This window comes from Trachypithecus francoisi, unplaced genomic scaffold (assembly GCF_009764315.1).
Source record: "Trachypithecus francoisi isolate TF-2019V2 unplaced genomic scaffold, Tfra_2.0 Lachesis_group12, whole genome shotgun sequence".
In the NCBI taxonomy this organism is placed as follows: domain Eukaryota; kingdom Metazoa; phylum Chordata; class Mammalia; order Primates; family Cercopithecidae; genus Trachypithecus; species Trachypithecus francoisi.
Genome location: NW_022681457.1, coordinates 62,972,661 through 62,990,756, shown reverse-complemented (window position 1 = coordinate 62,990,756; position 18,096 = coordinate 62,972,661). Strand labels below are relative to the sequence as shown.

General features: G+C 55.4%; 1 protein-coding gene across 4 annotated transcripts in view; it reads right to left on the bottom strand.

Moving 5' to 3' along the window:
- Positions 1–3,090: 3,090 nt before the first annotated feature.
- The window catches only part of CHST8 (carbohydrate sulfotransferase 8), a 151,611-nt gene continuing 136,605 nt past the window's right edge, over positions 3,091–18,096 (bottom strand). For all 4 annotated transcript variants that reach the window (XM_033225630.1, XM_033225628.1, XM_033225629.1 and 1 more), the window contains 2 exons: positions 5,152–5,189; positions 3,091–4,647 (listed from right to left, as the gene is read on the bottom strand). In XM_033225630.1, coding sequence (XP_033081521.1) covers positions 3,541–4,647; positions 5,152–5,189 — 1,145 coding nt within the window. In that variant the 3' untranslated portion in view covers positions 3,091–3,540. The remainder of the gene's footprint in view (positions 4,648–5,151; positions 5,190–18,096) is intronic.

Sequence of the window (18,096 nt, the reverse complement as noted above, 5' to 3'; positions counted from 1 at the left end):
CATACACACAGACACACACACACACACACACACACACCACATGCTCACACTCACCCCACAGCACAGGCCATACATACACACACAGAGACACACACAGACACACACACATTCTCACACTCACCCCCAGCACAGGCCATACACAACACAGAGACACACACACACACACATGCTCACACTCACCCCACAGCACAGGCCATACATACACACACACACACACACACACATGCTCACACACCCCACAGCACAGGCCATACATACACACAGAGACACACACACACACATGCTCACACTCACCCCACAGCACAGGCCATACATACACACAGAGACACACACACACACACATGCTCACACTCACCCCACAGCACAGGTCATACATACACACAGAGACACACACAGACACACACACACATGCTCACACTCACCCCACAGCACAGGTCAGAGACACACACACACACACACATGCTCACACTCACCCCACAGCACAGGTCAGACACACACACACACACACACGCTCACACCCCACAGCACAGGTCAGAGACACACACACACACACACATGCTCACACTCACCCCACAGCACAGGCCATACATACACACAGAGACACACACAGACACACACACATGCTCACACTCACCCCACAGCACAGGTCATACATACACACAGACACACACACACACACACACCATGCTCACACTCACCCCACAGCACAGGTCATACATACACACACACACATATGTTCACATCCACCCACCCCACAGCACAGGGCAGACACAGAAACACACACAGACACAGACATACACACACACACACGCTCATACCCACTCACCCCACAGCACAGGCCAGACACATACACTCACATGCTCACACCCATTCATCCCACAGTGCAGGCCAGACACCCACACAAACACACCCACCCACAGGATCCATATGCTCACACCCACCCACAGTACAGGCCAAACACACACACACACACATGCACAGAATACAGGCCAGACACACACATAGACACACGCGCGCTCACATCCACCCGCCCCACAGCACAGGCCAGACACCCCACAGACACCCAGACACCCACACAGACACCCAGACACACACACAGACACATGCACATGCACACACACACATACTTCCCTACCACTGCGCTGAGTCCACTCTTCCTTAGTCCTGTGAGGTTTCGGGCTGAGTTGGGGGTTGGAGCTGGGGTGGTCTCCAGCCTGGGCCCGCAGTTGGAGGTCACTCTCAGGGCCGTCAAGTGGTGATCATGGTCACGCCTGCACCTGTCTTCTGTCATTGCCACCTGCAACAAAAGCCCCCCGCTGATGGCTGTGTTGTGTGTGTGCATGTCTGTCCAGCTTGAGCCGGCATGTCTCTGAGAGATTTCTCCCCCCAACACACACATGCAGATGCACACACACGCTCACACTGGGGAGGGGCAGGGCCATCCTCCCTGTCTCCAAGCCGCTCCCAGATGCTGCCTCAGTGTGGAGTCCAGGTGTTCCCTGCTGAGCAGATGCCACGGGGGCACTGCCTCTGGCTTCATCAAATGCACCCATGACCAGGGACACTTTCCTGCACATGAATGTGGTCTCATGTTTGAGCGCCGGGGCCCAGGGCACCTCTTTCTAGGTCTTCTTCAGCCAGGCACTTCCCTGCCTCCTCCCACACAGACCCTGGTCCTGGTCAAGGTGCAGGGCAGCTGCTCTGGCTTTCTGGGCCCCTCAGCATCTGCTGTCTCAGCTTCCGTGGGTCCCAGGAGTTCCCCAGGCCCTGACCGCAGCCTCTTCCCTGCCCCTCCGGGTCACTTCTGTCGGATGGTCCAAGCTGCTTCCAGCTGGAACCCGAGGGAGGTCTCCCTGCTTCTCGGGTCTCCTGGATGGATGTTACCCCAAAGGGGCAGGAGGAAGGCTCAGTGCCTTGTCCCCCTTTGCAAGGTTCCAGGGTCCAAGGTGGAGGCAGAAAAGGAGATGGAGCAGCTCAGGTTGGTGTGAGCCTGGGGAGATTCCAGAAGCACCTCCAATTGGGAATACAGGAGTGCCTCCAACTGAGGATCCAGTAGCCCCTCCACCTGCGGGCCAGCAGCTCCTCCACCTGGGGATCCAGCAGTTTCTCCACCTGGGAATCAGTAGGGCCTCCATCGGGGGGTCCACCCAGGGATCCAGTGGCACCTCCACCTGGAGAATCAGCAACATCTCCCCTAGCAAGTGGGGACAGATGGAGGGCAGCCTCCTGGGAGGGCCCACAGAGCAACCCACAGAATGACCCAGGAGGACATGAAGAGGTTCTTGCAGACAGGCTGACAGAGGGCAGAGACTCCAGAGTCAGGCAGACTTTCCCATCACAAACCATATCCAAATGCAGCCGCACTCATGCCGGCACTCAACACTCCAACAAACACCTCCTCCCAGATCTTCCCAGAACCACCGTGGCTGCTGACACTTCTGGAGCCCTGTCTGGTGTGAACATGTATGCTTTTGGAGAAGTTTTCTCTGTGGCTTCTCCTCTCCTCCTCCAGAGCAGGTGCATCCTGACAGCCCTGAGGCGGTCTTGTCAGGTGAGTGGGGCCAGGGATCAGGGTGAGTGTCTGCAGACGACAGCCTCAGGCCAGAATCCTGCTTGGCCCAGAGGTGCAGAAAGCCAGGGACAGCCTCGCTGCCTACTGAGAGCACCACACCCACTGAGATGCAGGCAGCGTGCGCCCTGGCCCCAGCCTCAGCCCTGATTAGCAGCTTGCCTGGAGAGCTGGCCACTGCTCTGGCAGTCCCCAGAGGCCCCTGCAAGGTGCACTGATAAGAAGACACCCCAGGAGGCCCCCATAGGAACAGGCCTATCTTCTCCTTTCAGGATGAATGTGCCGGGACTGAGATGGAAGCACCCCAGTTGACTGGGCCCTAGCCTCAGATGCCTGCAGGCCCTGGTTGAGAGCCTCTGGGTCCTCTGTGCTCTCCTCCCACGAGGCTGCTCCTGAACTGGACTTCTCTGCAGTGGGGCCTGCAGCACTTGGCTCAGGCTGCCCCAGGAAGGCAGAAAGAGCCCCCAGAAAACCCAGCCCAGGGTCCATGTGCTCCCACGCCACCACAGAGTACACACTGCTGCTCTGGAAACCATGTGCTTTATTTGGAACCTTAATCCAAGGGAACCTCCCCCCTGGCTTGTAGAAAAGCTGCAAACCATGTGGTTTGGTCCAAGGCAATGGCTAAGGGAGTGCAAGACATCCCTTACCGCTGGGGCCCCTGTTCTCTGGGCCTCAGACTTCCCTGCTCATCGAAACTGCTGGCTGAGCCTCCGGGGTGTCTATTCCAGTCCTCAGCCTCTCCCTCAGTCAAGGAGTGAGGAAACACGCACAGGCCAGGGGCTGGGGTCCCCATCTAAGGCTGGGCGCCTCCGCCCCCCGCCACCCAGGGCCTGCTTCCTCCCACAGCCACGGCTCCTCAAGTCCTCAGAGCCCTGTTGCTCCCGGGATGAGGCGCCACCGACAGGAGGATGCCCGGGAGCACAGGTGAGTGACCAGGGCAGGGCCACCCCGGCCAGCTGCAGCGCCCCTCAGTACAGATCTGCAAAGGGCTTGGAGTAGTTGAACATCAGGTAATCCATGTAGTAGAAGTCGTAGGTGCGCTGCCGTTGCAGGGCTGAGAGCTGGGCGAAGTACTGGTGGGCGATCCTCGCTGTGGTCCGCGCCTCCTGCGAGTGCCGGTCCTTGAACCGCGGGAAGGTCAGGTTCCGCGGCGCGCGGATGAGGCTCAGGAAGAAGTTGGCATCGTCCTCCATGCTCTCGAACTTGCCTACGAAGTCATAGTCGATGAGGCAGGGGCTGCAGAGCCGGCTGACATGGTCCCAGTGAATGTCCATCCCCACGGGCCGGTGCACGTCCAGCAGGTACTGGACGAATTCAGGAAAGCGCACCCCAGAGCCCGTCCGCAGGGCCTCCCGAGAGGCATTGGCCCGGTACCGGGCCAGGATGGCCTTGCCGAAGACCGGGTGGTAGTAGCTGTTGGGGTGCTCGAACTTGTCGCGGAAGGCTGACACCAGCCTCTCGAAGGGCTCGCGGACAAACAGCATCTTGGTGTAGGTGCTGAGACGGTGCAAGATACCCTGGCGGTCGAAGGTGTCCAGGCGCTTGAGGGCGCTGCCATAGTGGACGGTGTTGTGCTGGATGTCGGCGGTGGACGAGGCCAGGCCGGCCAGCACCATGAGAACCCGCTTCCAGTTGGAGCAGCCAGCCTTGGGCACCTCGCAGTAGAGCACGCGGTGGCGGTCCTCCACGAAGATACGCGACACGTGGCGGGGTGTGACGGCCCGGCGGCTGCTGCTCCCCCGGTACTTGGCGCAGGCCTCCTGCATCACCCGCTTGCGCTCCTGCTGGCTCCGGTGCAGGCTGACCCAGCGGCCATCCAGTGCCCCAGGTCCCAGCCGGATGAAGGGCACGTCCGAGCTGTTGGCCGGGATGGTCGCCGCAGCTGGCATTTTCTTGATGAGCAGACGGCGACGGCGCTGGCGGAGCCGCAGACGGGTCCCCCTCTGCAGCGGGGATTGAGGCTGGTCAGGCGCTGGCAGGTTGTGGCCCCTCGGGGCCCCACTGGACAAGTCCCGAGTGATCCTTTCTGTGGGTGCCTTCAAGTCACCATCCTGGGAGCCGCCTGGTGGGAGATCCTGGGGCAAGAAGAGAAGTGGCTATCTGAGTGGAAAGGACAGCTGGGCACTGAGGGCCACACAGGTAGACTCTCACCATGGCTAGGGTTCCTGTCCCTCTCAGATGAGGGATGCAGGCTGACCCTATGGGTGAGGCCCCTCCCGTCTGAGCCCTGGCCCAGCACCCAAAAGCTTCCCTCCGGCTGAGGTGCAAGTGTCATTTCGGCCACAAGATGGTGCGATCCTCCCAGGAACCTGGGCTGAGCGAGGGTGGTGGGAGTAGGTGGCCTGCAGGCGGGCTCAGATTTACTGCCTCTATTAGCACCGTGCAAAGAAGCCTTCTAACAAGGAAGGGAAATTCATGGATCCAGAGCCCTGGGCTTTGTTCCCAAGGCTCCCGGGAAAGGCTGGACACATTTTTCTTTCCAAGAATGGATTCAATGTGAGCTCCTAATTTTCTTCCCAGCCCTCCCCAGTTTCCCTGGGGCTGCATGCACTGAGATTTATCTGGCTCTCAGAACTTACGTGGTGGGGCTGCCTTGGCCTGATGTTGAACTTTATTCCTAAAAAGCAAACAGAGGAGAGGACAGTATTAGCAGCATATGTGCCACGTGGCTCCCAGGGAACTGCTTATGGGCTGCTGGCTGTGGACATCCAGGCTGGAGGGATCTTGTGGTAGGCTCCAGGGAAAGGCAGCTTAGGACATGGGGAGAGGGCATGGCTCAGTGCTGAGCCCCTCCATCCCCTACCCATGCAGAAAACAGGAACGCAGCAAACATGTGGTCCCACAGGCTCGCAGCTGAGGCTCTCTTCTTTGCATCACGCCTGCCTCCTGATGTGACCTACAAGGTCTGGAAAGGCACCCTGCCCAGGTGTACCCACACACCTGCCCTGTGAAGCAGCCAGGACTCTCGCAGGCCACCTCCTCCTGCACCCCACCATGTCCTTAAGTCACAGGGAAAGGACCCTTCAGAAAGCTCGATCCACCCTCTCTCCACACCCCATCAGCCATGCCCCAGTTCTGGCCACTATGGATTCTCCACGTTTGGAATATGACATATTCACACCCACACCTTTGCACACACCAGGCCTAGGAATGGAACGTGCTTCTTCTCCTCTTGCTCCAGGAAGTTCCCTACCCTGGGTATTTGCTTTGAGATCTTGGTCTTCTCGCCTGGCTCTGGAGTTCTGGGGTGAGCTGAGCATATCTTGCTCGCCTTGGTCTCCCTCCAAGCCCTAAGCAGTGCCCAGGTGGAGGGTAATTGTCCAGCGTTAACTTACTGATGACATCAGGAAGACAGAGAGAGATCAGTGCATCACTGGCCATGCTCTGGAAAGCCCCCTCTGGCCACCAAGGAGGCCCATGCCTGGGCTGGGCTCACCCAAGAAACAAGCTCTGGTGAGCTGAACCTTTGACCAGCGTAGAAGATTCTGAGTCATACCCTGTTTGGTCTGCTTTGGGGTAAGTCCTGGGAGGACAAGGAGATACCCTTTGGGGGGCATCTTTAGAAGCTGAGCCTCCTTCCCCAGTCCCTACCTGGCCATCGAGGAATCAGGGGATCTTTCTGTTCCAGTGCCATGTGGGTGGACATTTTTGTCCTGAGGCTCTGCCAAAAGCCATGGTCACCATCAGAGCCAGCTATCCCCTAAGCAGAGAGCTGGATCTTCTGGCTGACATGCCAGGCCACTGTGCCTGACCACACCTCAGCAAATCCTGGCTGCTGCTTGCGGGTGGGGGGTTCCAGTGTCCCACTACTTTCCTGGCTGTTTCTATGTCCTGGGCAGAGGTCCAGTGGCAGGAGCCCAGCTGGTAAAGGGACATCCAGGTCTTCCCCCAGCCAGAGAGTCTGTGGATTTCTCCATGGGGTCCAGTTTTACAGACTCAGCTAGTGCCAGGCCCCAGACAGTCTAACGTTGAGGCTGTGCCCGCACATCTCCTTCAGTCATTAGCAAGCCAAGAAGGGGATGCAACATCAGCCCTGGGATGGACAGCCTGAATTCCCTGAGCTTGCCAGAACCTTCCTCAATTCCCAGGAGAGGCAGAAATGCAGGCAGAACTGGAGCACACTTCATCTTTCTTCTGCTTGTCCCTCTGGGCTGGGAACAAGGGTATTCTCTCCCCTGGGCAAAGGGCAGAGCTTCCCCGTCTTCCTGGGCACTCCCAAGCTTATGTGCCCATGCGTGCATGTGGGGGATCTTTGAAACAGGCCTTCTAGACTCTTCGTTGGAGGCTGAGGGGAAGCTCCAAGTAGACCTGGTTTCACCACTCAGGGTATGGGGTGTAAGCAGCAGGTGCCTGGCCTGCGACAGGAGTCTTTAGAATCAAGCTGCTCATTGCCACCCCCTGCCATCCCCAGAGTCTATTTCCCTCCTTGACAGCCACCCCCTCCTCTTCCCTGTCCCATCTTTACTGCGGCTATCCCAGCACGAGCCTCCAGAGCTCCTTCCTCTCCCGCAGCCGATGATGACAGCTCCCTTCACCAGAAGGGACCTGCCACACCACTCCGTTTTACTCTACTCTGCCAGATTTCCTTAATTATTTTCTTCTGGTGATGGCAGCTGGCTCTGCTAAACCACCTCTCCTCCTCAGAGTCTCAGATGTAGGAAACCACTCTGCTTGTCACTCCTGTCACCTCATCAAGGTGTGATGGTGCTTATATATTCCTTTTTTTTTTTTGAGGCGGAGTCTCGCTCTGTCGCCCGGGCTGGAGTGCAGTGGCCGGATCTCAGCTCACTGCAAGCTCCGCCTCCCGGGTTCACGCCATTCTCCTGCCTCAGCCTCCCAAGTAGCTGGGACTACAGGCGCCCGCCATATCGCCCGGCTAGTTTTTTGTAGTTTTAGTAGAGACGGGGTTTCACTGTGTTAGCCAGGATGGTCTCGATCTCCTGACCTCGTGATCCGCCCGTCTCGGCCTCCCAAAGTGCTGGGATTACAGGCTTGAGCCACCGCGCCCGGCCATATATATTCCTTTTCTGGAGCAAATGAGTCATGCTAGGTTTGGCCAAGAGTGGGGCTGAGAAGCCACTTCCAAAAGGGATCCTGCCAGTCGGGTGGAAGATGGAAGGCCATGTGCTTGTTGAGATTGCAGCCCCTAAGGCCATGACCTCCCACTGGCACTGTCCCCACAGCCTTGGAGGGCAGTGGGCTGTGGTCCTGTTCCATTTTACCTGTGAGGACTGGACAGGGGGACACTGTCTCCTGGACCTCTGGACTCTGAGCCTAAGCTTCTGGGGCTGTCCCACTCCAATGCAGGCTGAGCTAGAGCCCTTGGCATGAACTAGAGGAAAAGTTCCTGTTTACATGTGTCCATAAAGCCAACTTGCCTGCAACTTCCTCCTTTGAAAGGAAAAATTGCCTTGTGGACAATAAGAGAAATCAGTAACATCGTAAGCAGAGCGTGAGTTTGCCATAAGTTATTCCCAACCCTTAGACTTATGGCAGCTTATCGGGCAAAGATTAGCCCTATCCCCACAGGCTCACTTTAACATTTTTAAAAATTTACTGCCAGGCACGGTGGCTCATGCCTGTCATCCCAGCACTTTGGGAGGCTGAGGTGGGCTGATCACTTGAGTCCAGGAGTTCGAGACCAGCCTGGCTAATATAGTGAAACCCCATCTCTACTAAAAATGTAAAAAAATTAGCTGGGTGTGGTGGTGCATGCCTGTGATCCCAGCTACTCAGTAGGCTGAGACATGAGAATTACTTGAACCCAGGAGGCAGAGATTGCAGTGAGCTGAAAGATCACACCCTGCGTTCCAGTCTGAGCAACAGAGCAAGATTTGGTCAAGAAAGAGAGAGAGAGAGAGAGAGAGAAGAAAAAAATACTAATTTACATTATTTTAGAAATAGAGATGGGGTCTTGCTATGTTGCCCAGGCTGGTCTCAAACACCCGGCCTCAAGTAATCCTCCTGCCTTGGCCTCCCAAAGGGCTGGAATTATAGGTGCGAGCCACCAAACCTGGCCACAAGTTCACTTTTGAATAAAGACAGAAACATAATGAAGGAATTCTAAAGGGACCTCCCCTTTGCCATGAGCCTAGTGTCCCCACTAGGGAGAAAGCTGCTCTTCCACGCACCACTCAGATAAAGGCTGAAGCAAAGACCACTGCCCGCTCTGGGCAAGTGAAATCCAGGAGAAATCTTGGGTATCCTGGGCTAGGGGTCTGCACATCCCTAAGCGGGCTGCACGTCAGGACCCTGGACAGCTCCATGAGGGCTCAGGGAAGGGCAGCTAAGGGCTCACAAAGATGAGGAAGGTTTGCCACCAGGGGTCAGTGGTACCAGTGCCTTGGGGGGACTTATGGGTGGGAAGGAGTTTGGCCTCGGTATAACCACCTCCAGCCCCTCTCAAGCCCCCAAATGAAACGTACAATCTAGATAACATCAGTGGCCTTGCAGAGCAACTCCAGCCAAACCCAACTCCTCTTCCATCCAATGCCACCAATGCTGCCATGCACCTTCCCTGCCTCCCCACCTCCACCCCTGCCACAGAATCCAAGACCAACCACGTACACCCCACTTTGGGTGTCTTGAGTGACCTCTTCTCTCCTCTCAATATAATGCTCACAGTCTGTAAGGGAGCTCCATACCCCTGCACAGTAAGAAATAAACACTTTCTCTTTCTGGACAGATGACATGCGTGGAGTGGCTGAAACACATGTGCTATGATAAAAGCATCGGTGAGAATAAACAAGGCGTGAGTTATGGGCACTGCCAAATGTGTTCCACGGTGTGAACTCTTCATTGGTTGAAGTTCTCAGCATTTAGCTGAAAAGCCTCCTGATTGAGGAGAGGCAGAGGCTGATAAGTATGTGAGGCCAGTCTCTTAGTCATCAGGCCTGGGCCCGGGGCACAGCTGAAGAGGGGGATATACTACCAGCATGTCCAAGGAGGAGGGTCTCTTGCCCACTTCTCTCTAGGCTCACAGGAGGAAGACCTGCAGGGTGCCACACAAAAGCCCCAATCCCCCCTGCCCAGGACCCATGAAGGGTGATAACTGGAGAGCAGCCTTTTGGTCAGGCCCTATAGACAGACAGCACTGACAGGTGAGGACAGGACCCAAGTGCCTCAAAGGAACCCTTGGCCTGCCCCAGCCCCATGTGGCTCACTCTTGGGAGAGTGACGGCTGCATTGGCTGCTCATGACCCTGATGGGCAATGATGAGAGGGTCTTGCCACTCCCATCACTGCGTCTGTCCTTAAGGAGTCAAATCTGCAAAGGGACAGGTATGAGAGAGAACTGGGAAAGGAGGGCAGGAGCGGCCATGTCAGTCCCAAGTCCCTGTCTGTGGTTGAGTTTGAGTCGTGCTTCTTGGTCTTTTGGGATTTCCTGATGGAGCCGTTTGTGTGGCCACATTTCCACGTGCCGGGGGCTTCTGGTGGCTTCGTGGCAGGCTGCCCCACACCCATTGGCGCTGTCCACTCCACGTCCACTTCCATTGCCCAACTGGCCAGGTAGCCTCCAGGGCTTTCAGCTGCTTCTCTTGGCTAAGGCTGGCCCGATTGGGGGCGGGGGTTCCCTGAAGGCAAGTTCCTGGTTGTATCTTGGTTCCCAGCACCTGCAGGACCCTGATTCTGAGCTTGGGCCCCACCTAGACTCCTTACAGTGGCATCTGGTGGGATAAACACTGTTGTCCTGGATAGCCCAAGCAGTCGGCCTCTGCCCTGCTGCTTCCACACCCCCATTAGGAAGAAGCGGCTCCCACACCCAAGATGTGCAAGAGAAAGGCCTCCGAGCCCTGGGGCAGCCCCACGACCGGTCATGCACCTGATCTCACAGTGCAGTGCTGAGCTACAGATGCCTGCCCTGAGTGCAAGGTGCTGGCAAGAGAGAAAGTAGGTGGGTCGGGGGAGAGAAGCCCAAGGGAAATGCCAAGCTCCTCTCCATGGGAAGTATGGAGGGTTCTGAATGTGGGGAAGGGTGCTAGTTAGGGTTCTCAGAGAGAGAGAGTCCACAGGTGATATATACGGAGCAGGGAGAGACAGGGAGAGAAAGATGTATGTATGTGTATGTATTATATATATATATATGATGGAATAGTACTCAGCCATAAAAAAAGAATGAATTAATGGCATTCACGGCAACCTGGAGGAGATCAGAGACTATTATTCTAAGTGAAATAATGGAATGGAAAACCAAACATCGTATGTTCTCATTCATAAGTGGGAGCTGAGCTATGTGGATGCAGATGCGATTCGAAGGCATAAGAATGATACAGTGGATTTTGGGAACTCGGGGAAAGGGTGGGAAGGGGGTGAAGGATAAAAACTACAAATTGTGTACAGTGTACACTGCTCCAGTTATGGGTACATCAAAATCTCACCAATCACCACTAAATAATTTACTCATGTAACCAAATACCACCTGTTCCCTAAAAACCTATGGAAATAATTTTTCTTTTTTAAAAAAGGGCCACTCTAGTGGCCTCAACTTGATTACATCTGCAAAGACCCTGTAAGGTCACAGTTTACAAGCACAGGGGGCCAGGATTGAGCATTTTTTGAGGGTGGGGCAGGCACCCAATTTGACCCAGTACAGACAAGGAGGGACTCATGTGATCTCATGGGGCTTTAAGAGTGTTTTTTGTTTTTTGTTTTTTGGTTTTAAGAGATAAGGTCTTGCTCAGTCACCCAGGCTGGAGTGCAGTGGCATAATCCTGGCTCACTGCAGTCCTGAACTCCTGGACTCAAATGATCCTCCCGCTGTAGTCTCGCAAAGTGCTGGGATTACAGCCATGAGCCACCACGCCCAGCTGGATGTTCTGAAGACAGGGCAGGATAGCCTGAGGGAGGTGAGGAAATAGCTCGTCTGCTGGTTTAGGTTGCCTGCTGATCAGCAGTGAGGGGTTGTTAGTTCTCGATGTTTTTGGGGCAGGGCCTGTGTCTTGTCCGTCTGTGTCATTCTGGCACAATGCCCATCAATGCCTGTGGAAAGGCTGGTGCTTTCTGGACTGAGAGCTGGCCTTGGACATGAGGGGTACGGGGCTTCCCAGAAGCTGGGCCTAGAGTTCTGACTGGAGCCTCCCAGCTGGGAAGGGCCCACGCATCTGGGCAGCAGGTGCCAGCCCCCTAGCTAGATGCAGACGGGGGCAATCCCACTGGAGGAGTCTGTCCACCCCCAGCCCGGGCTCAGTGGCCATGAAGCCTGGCTCAGGAACCTCCTTTTGCCATGCACAGTACACCAGGCCGGGGCCTGCTTTGGGACCGCGCCACACCTTCTCTGGCTCCTCTCCCACCGGCTCCAGACTCTGCCCTTGTGAGGTCTCTGCTGGTCCAGGGCTGAGGGGCACATTGTCCCTGTGGGCCTCTGACTGCCTGATTGTGAACCGCATCCTCCACCTGGGGCAGGCTGTTCATATGCAAATTAGATGCAAAACTGAACTTTCAACACACGCAGCAATGAGCTGGCAGCCTGGACTCCTGGGCACAGAATTCACCCGGAAGAAAGCCTCACTCAAGGGCCTTCAATTCTCGCCTGTGTTCATGGGAAAATCCAACTTCTTAACATTCTCTGCTGGGTCCCCAGGGCACAGCCTGGAGACAAGCCTCTGTCACAGTCATGGCCACCTGCTGCCCTAGGACACAGGACAGGTAAGTGGGGTTCCAGGTGGCAGGGCTACCCCTGGCTGCTCCTGGGCCCTGATGACAACTCTGTGGTCAGAGTGTGGACCTCGAGTGGAGGCAGCAGTCAGGCCAGACACGCTGGACAGCTGCATCGAGCTGGTCATGCATTGGCCTCTCTCTTCCAGCTTCGGCCTCTGGGTGGGGGGCTTCTTCCCCTAGGTGCTGAGATGATCAAACTCAGTCACAGTGACCTTTGGCTCAGACCAGAGCAAAGGCTTACTCCCTCCCTCAGTGGACCACATGGAGAACCACCCTGGGGGGTCCATGTGGAGTCGCACTTTTTAATGCAGGCTTAGCACATCAAAAATTAGAAAACAAGCCAGGTGCGGTGGCTCACGCCTGTAATTCCAGCACTTTGGTTGACTGAGGCAGGCAGATCATCTGAGGTCAGGAACCTGGCCAACATGCTGAAACCCTGTCTTTACTAAAAATGCAAAAATTTGCCAGGCATGGTGGTGGGCACCTGTAATCTCAGCTACTCTGGAGGCTGGGGCAGCAGAATCGCTTGAACCTGGGAGGTGGAGGTTGGAGGCTGCAGTGAGCCAAGATCGTGCCACTGCCCTCCAGCCTGGGCAACAGAGCAAGGCTCCGTCTAAAAAAAAAAAAAAAAAGATGAGCAAACTAAGAGCGCACACACCCACTGCTGTGTGACCTTGGACAAGTGCCTTGACCTTGCTGAACCTGTTTCATTGGTAAAACGGGCTAAAAATTCATTGGTAAAATGTGCCAAACATATGCATCTTGCAAATCCACAAATGTGCACATGAAATGGGGCACGATGCCGGGCAGGGCCGGAGCCCACTGGTTGGAAGCCAGCTGCTCCCGGCATGCCGATCACCTGGTTCCCTCTGCAGGGGCTGAATCTCCCGCAGCCCAGCTCCTGCCCCCAGCGCAGAGACACTGGGGTGCATCTGCGGAGGAGGGGAGCCAGCATCTTCCTGTCTTGGGCTGATGAGCGCCTGACGGCTCTGACCGCACTTGTTTTGTTTAGTGATTCCGTTCCCTCGCCTTCGTGATTAGGATCCACGATTCAACTGGGTGGTTCCTGTCAGCTCAGCCTTGGCTGTGAATTCCCTTGGAGCTGTCAGAGTCGAGCATCAGAGCTGCCTGTCAGTCAGCCAGTCAGCCGGTTAGCCAGTCTGCGAACCCAACAGCTGTCCCGCCTGCGCCACATCTACCCACCTGCCCATCACTGAGTGGGTTGGGGAGCGGAGTCCTGAGCTGGTGCCCTGCCTGTCTATGGGAGGGATCCTCAGCTCCTGCTAAAAGCACTCCTCGGTCAGAGCCTGCAGTGACTCCTACAGTGTTCAGGGTGTGTGTGACCCCAGCACACCCGTGCCACCCACTGCATCACCCCTTACACATGTGCATGTCGCATGGGATTAGGTGTACATGTCGAATGACCTGTCACACCAGGCATGCCGAGGAAATGCACCACAGCACACGTTTGTGCTGCACAGGTGCCTGCTTCCTGTGTGTGCGATGTAGCATGTCCTGGGTGGGGAGTGTGTATGTGTCTGTGCACATCCCTGTGAGGTTTCTAGGAGTCTACGGCACATGGCTTACAGCAGGTCATGCCTCTTCTTTCCTTTATGTATTCATTCCCTCTCTCTCCCTCCCCCACTTCCTTCCTTCCTTTCTGTTTTGAGACAGTGTCTCACTCTGTTGCCCATGCTGGAGTGCAGTGGCGTGATCATGGCTCACTATAACCCTGAACTTCTGGGCTCAAGCGATCCTCCCACTTCAGCCTCCCAAGTAGCTGGACTACAGGTGTGCACCACCAAGCCCAGTTAATTGAAAAAAAAAAAATATATATATATATAAAATATTGGCCAGGTGTGCTGGCTCATGCCTGTAATCCCAGCACTTTGGGAGGCTGAGGCGGGTGTATCACCTGAGGTCAGCAGTTCAAGACCTGCCAGACCAACATGACAAAACCCCGTCTCCACTAAGTAAATACAAAAATTAGCCATTGTGGTGGTGGATGCCTGTAATCCCAGCCACTCGGGAGGCTGAGACATGAGAATTGCTTGAACCTGGGAGTTGGAGGTTGCAGTGAGCTGAGCTTGTGCCACTGCAGTCCAGCCTGAGCGACAGAGTCAGACTCTGTCTGAAACAAACAAACAAAAAATTCACAGAGGCAAGGTCTCACTATGTTGCCCAGAAACTCCTGGCCTCAAGCAATCCTCCTGCATCAGCCTCCCAAAGTGCTGGGATTACAGGTGTGAGTCACCGTGCCTGGCTGCATGTCTTCCTTCAACACATGTGGGCCTGGAAGAACAAGCCAGAGGTAGTGGATGTTGCCGCAAATGAGAAAGAACGATCTGCGTGGCCCTAGCCCACAACCCCGTGTCGCTCCCTGGCTTGCTCTGTCTCTGCTTCCCATGTGGGAAGTTGACAGCAAGACCGACTGGCTGGCCTCCACTTTGCAGCACACCACGCGGACAGTCCTGCCATCTGCCACCATGAGTCCATTCACTTCACATTGATGGAGCACCTGTACGGGCCAGCAGCATCTTAGGTAATGATGACAGTGTCTTAACCAGGAATGGGACAGTGTGGCCCTTGCCCTCATGGAGCTTCCAGTCTAGCAAGGAGGTGAGGCACTGGCCAGCAACTCCATGTGTGATGGCAGCCATGGAGGGCATTGCAGGCAATGTGGGACAATTGACATGTTACCTAGGTCAGTGTTGCAGGTGATAGCTCCCAAAGATCATGACAATAAATTGGCACCTGAGGGTAATGAGGACATTTCTGGCAGAGCTTGGTGGACTTCCACCATGACGGCAAGGCTCCTGGGATGAAGGGATGGGCCTAGAGACTGAAGGGTGTCAAGAAAAGGCAGGGCCAGGTACAGTGGCTTACACCTTTAATCCAAGTGCTTAGGAGACCAAGGCAGATGGATTACTTGAGGCCAAAAGTTTGAGACCAGCCTGGACAACATAGTGAGACCCCATCTCTAAAAAAAAAAAAAAAAGAAAAAATTAGGCTGGGCACAGTGATGGGCACCTGTAGTCCCAGCTGCTCAGAAGGCTGAGGTGGGAGGATCAGTTGAGTCCAAGCGTTAGAGGCTTCAGTGAGCTATGATTGTACCACTGCACTCCAGCCTGGTGACAGAGTGAGATCCTGTCTCAATAGAAAAGAAAAAGAAAGGAAGGAAAGGAGGAAGGGGAGGAAAGGAAAGAAAGAAAGAAAAAGAAAGGAAGGAAAGGAGGAAGGGGAGGAAAGGAAAGAAAGAAAGAAAAAGAAAGAAAGAGAGAAGGAAGGAAGGAAGGAAGGAAGGAGGGAGGGAGGGAGGGAGGGAGGGAGGGAGGGAAGGAAGGACAGGCAACCATGATGGCTGGCCAGCAAGAAAGAGGCTTTATAGCCATGCAAGGGCACTAGACCTTACCTCCTAAGGCCCAGGGGAGTCTCAAAGAGCTTTAGGGTGTGGAGTTATTTTGAATTTAAGGACCGTTCTGGGATGGAGTCAAAGACACAGAAGAAAGGTTGGTCAGGGGATTGCTGCCACTATGATGAGACAGTGGATGGAGAGTTGAAGAACATTTCAGGAGATGGGGGTGTGCTGGGAAATGTTGAACACCTGGTTCTCTGGGTAGTGGGGTGGGAGCAGGGAGCAGCCTGGTTTGCAGTGTTTGCTGATTTCCATGGTCTGAAATCCCATTATGGCAGATTTCAAACTACTGATGTCACGTGGGGCTGGGCCCTTGGGGGCCAGGACAAGTTGGCCTGAACTCGCCACTACATCAGCAAGACCTGGGACTGGCTGAGTGCGGAGCGAGACGCTGGCTTCTGGCGTTAGCAGTGGTGAATGCTGATGCTATTTCCTGCACAGGAGGACAGATCCCTGTTGACTTTGAGGAGACCTGACTACAGGTCTCCCAAGTGCATACATCCAGAGGGCAGTTGGAGGAGAGGGATTTAGGGGATCAGGGGTGGCTGGTCAGAGGTGCAGGGGCAGATGTGCCTGTGGGAGCTCATTCAGCCACCTGTGGCTCTTCTGGGTCAGTGGGGGCATGGTACCAGCACTTCTTAGGGAAAGACGGGTAGAGGCAGTGGGCCTGGGCATGGGTGCCGCCCTTCTCTGGGCCCATGGGGATCCCAGCCTGGGCTCTGAGCAGCCATGGTCTCAGAGCACCATGCCCAGTGGGTCAAATGGGATGGACGTCAATGCCTCCTCTTGTCTGGCTGACAGGGAATATAGTGACCACTCTCCAGCCAGCTCTGCAGGAAGACATCTCACTTGGTCTAAATAATGGTGAATTCCCATTGTGGGGTTACCAGCAAATAGAAGCGAGTGAGTCAGAAGCCTGAAGCTGGGGTGGCCCCATAAATGGGGCTGTCTTGATGTAGTTTGGACATTTGTCGCCGCCCAAATCTCCTGTTGAAATGTGATCCCCAGTGTTGGAGGTGGAGCCTGGTGGGGGGTATTTGGCTCATGGTGGGGATCCTTCATGTCTCGGTGCCGTCCTTGTAACAGTGAATGAATTCTCATGAGATCTGTTGTTATAAAGTATGGCACAGCCTGCCCCCAAGTCTCACCCTTTGTTCCTGCTTTCACCAGGTGACATGCACACTCCCGCTTGCCTGCCGCCATGAGTAAAAGCTCTTTGAGACCCCCACCCCCCAGAAACCGAGTGGATGCTGGGGCCACACTTCCTGTCTGGCCTGCAGAGCCATGAGCCAGTGAAACCTCTTTTCTTTATAAATTGCCCAGTCTCAGGTGTTTATCTAGAGCAGTGCAAGAATGCGCTAACACGGCCTGCTCACAGGAAAAGTGCCCCTTACCCACTGGCCCAGCCCTGAGACAGGCCCTCCAGGGGCAGACATGGGCAGTGGGCATCCTTCTTCCCTGGAATGGAGTCAGGCAGCCAGGGGGGCAGCCTCATTACCACGGTGGCCCAACTGCAAGATAATGATCGGTCCAGCTCCAGCCGGCCTAGGGATGCATTGTTCTGGCTGCCACGTCAATTACTGAGCTGGCCTGGAGCTGTCAAGCCTGTCACAGCTGTTGCTGTGATACCCTAAAGAGCCACAAAAGTAAATCTGTCTTAAGTGATGCTTCTTTGAAGTGCCCCCCGCTGCAGGCTGCTCTGGCCTGAGTGGGGTACTGCAGACACCCTGGAGAGAGTGGGGCTCCAGACTGAAAAGGGCTGCCTAGGGGCTCAGGGATGGGTGCTCTGATCCTTGGAAGAGCTCCCTGATGGTCACTGACTGTACCCACAGCGGTCCCGGAGTCTGGGTGGCGACCACGACTCAAGCACAGTGAATGGGCAGCTACAGTTCCAGGCCCACCCTGTCCCCCCACACCAGTGTCTTCTCTCCAGCATCGCAGGGAACACTGAGGGGCAGCTGCCGCTGAGGGGTCATCCTGTTTCCCCCCACCCCAGAACAGAACAGAGACCCTGGCAATTCACAGATTGCAAGGACAAGGCCAGGGACTGCCTGGAGCTCTCAGAGGCTCCAGCCGTCAGTCTGGCTCTTCCCTGCTGAGAGTCTGGATAGCTACGGTCTACATTTCAGAGCCAGGGTGAATCTCCCAGGGCAGGGCCTTGAACCTGGAGTCAGGTCCAGCCAAGGGCCGGGGCGAGAACAGCTCTGGAAAGCTCTGGCCTGAGGATTACACCAGCTTCTTTGAGGGTTCAAACTTGAGCATAATACTGGCATGGTGGTGTGCACATGGAATCCCAGCTACTCAGGAGGCTGGGGCAGGAGGATTGCTTGAGCCCAGGAGTTTGAGCTCCTATGTTGAACCTGGGCAACACAGTGAGATCCCATCTCTTAAAAAAAGACACCAAACCCGAGTATGGATGCCAATCTTCGGCTTGCCAGTGGCTGGCTGTGGGG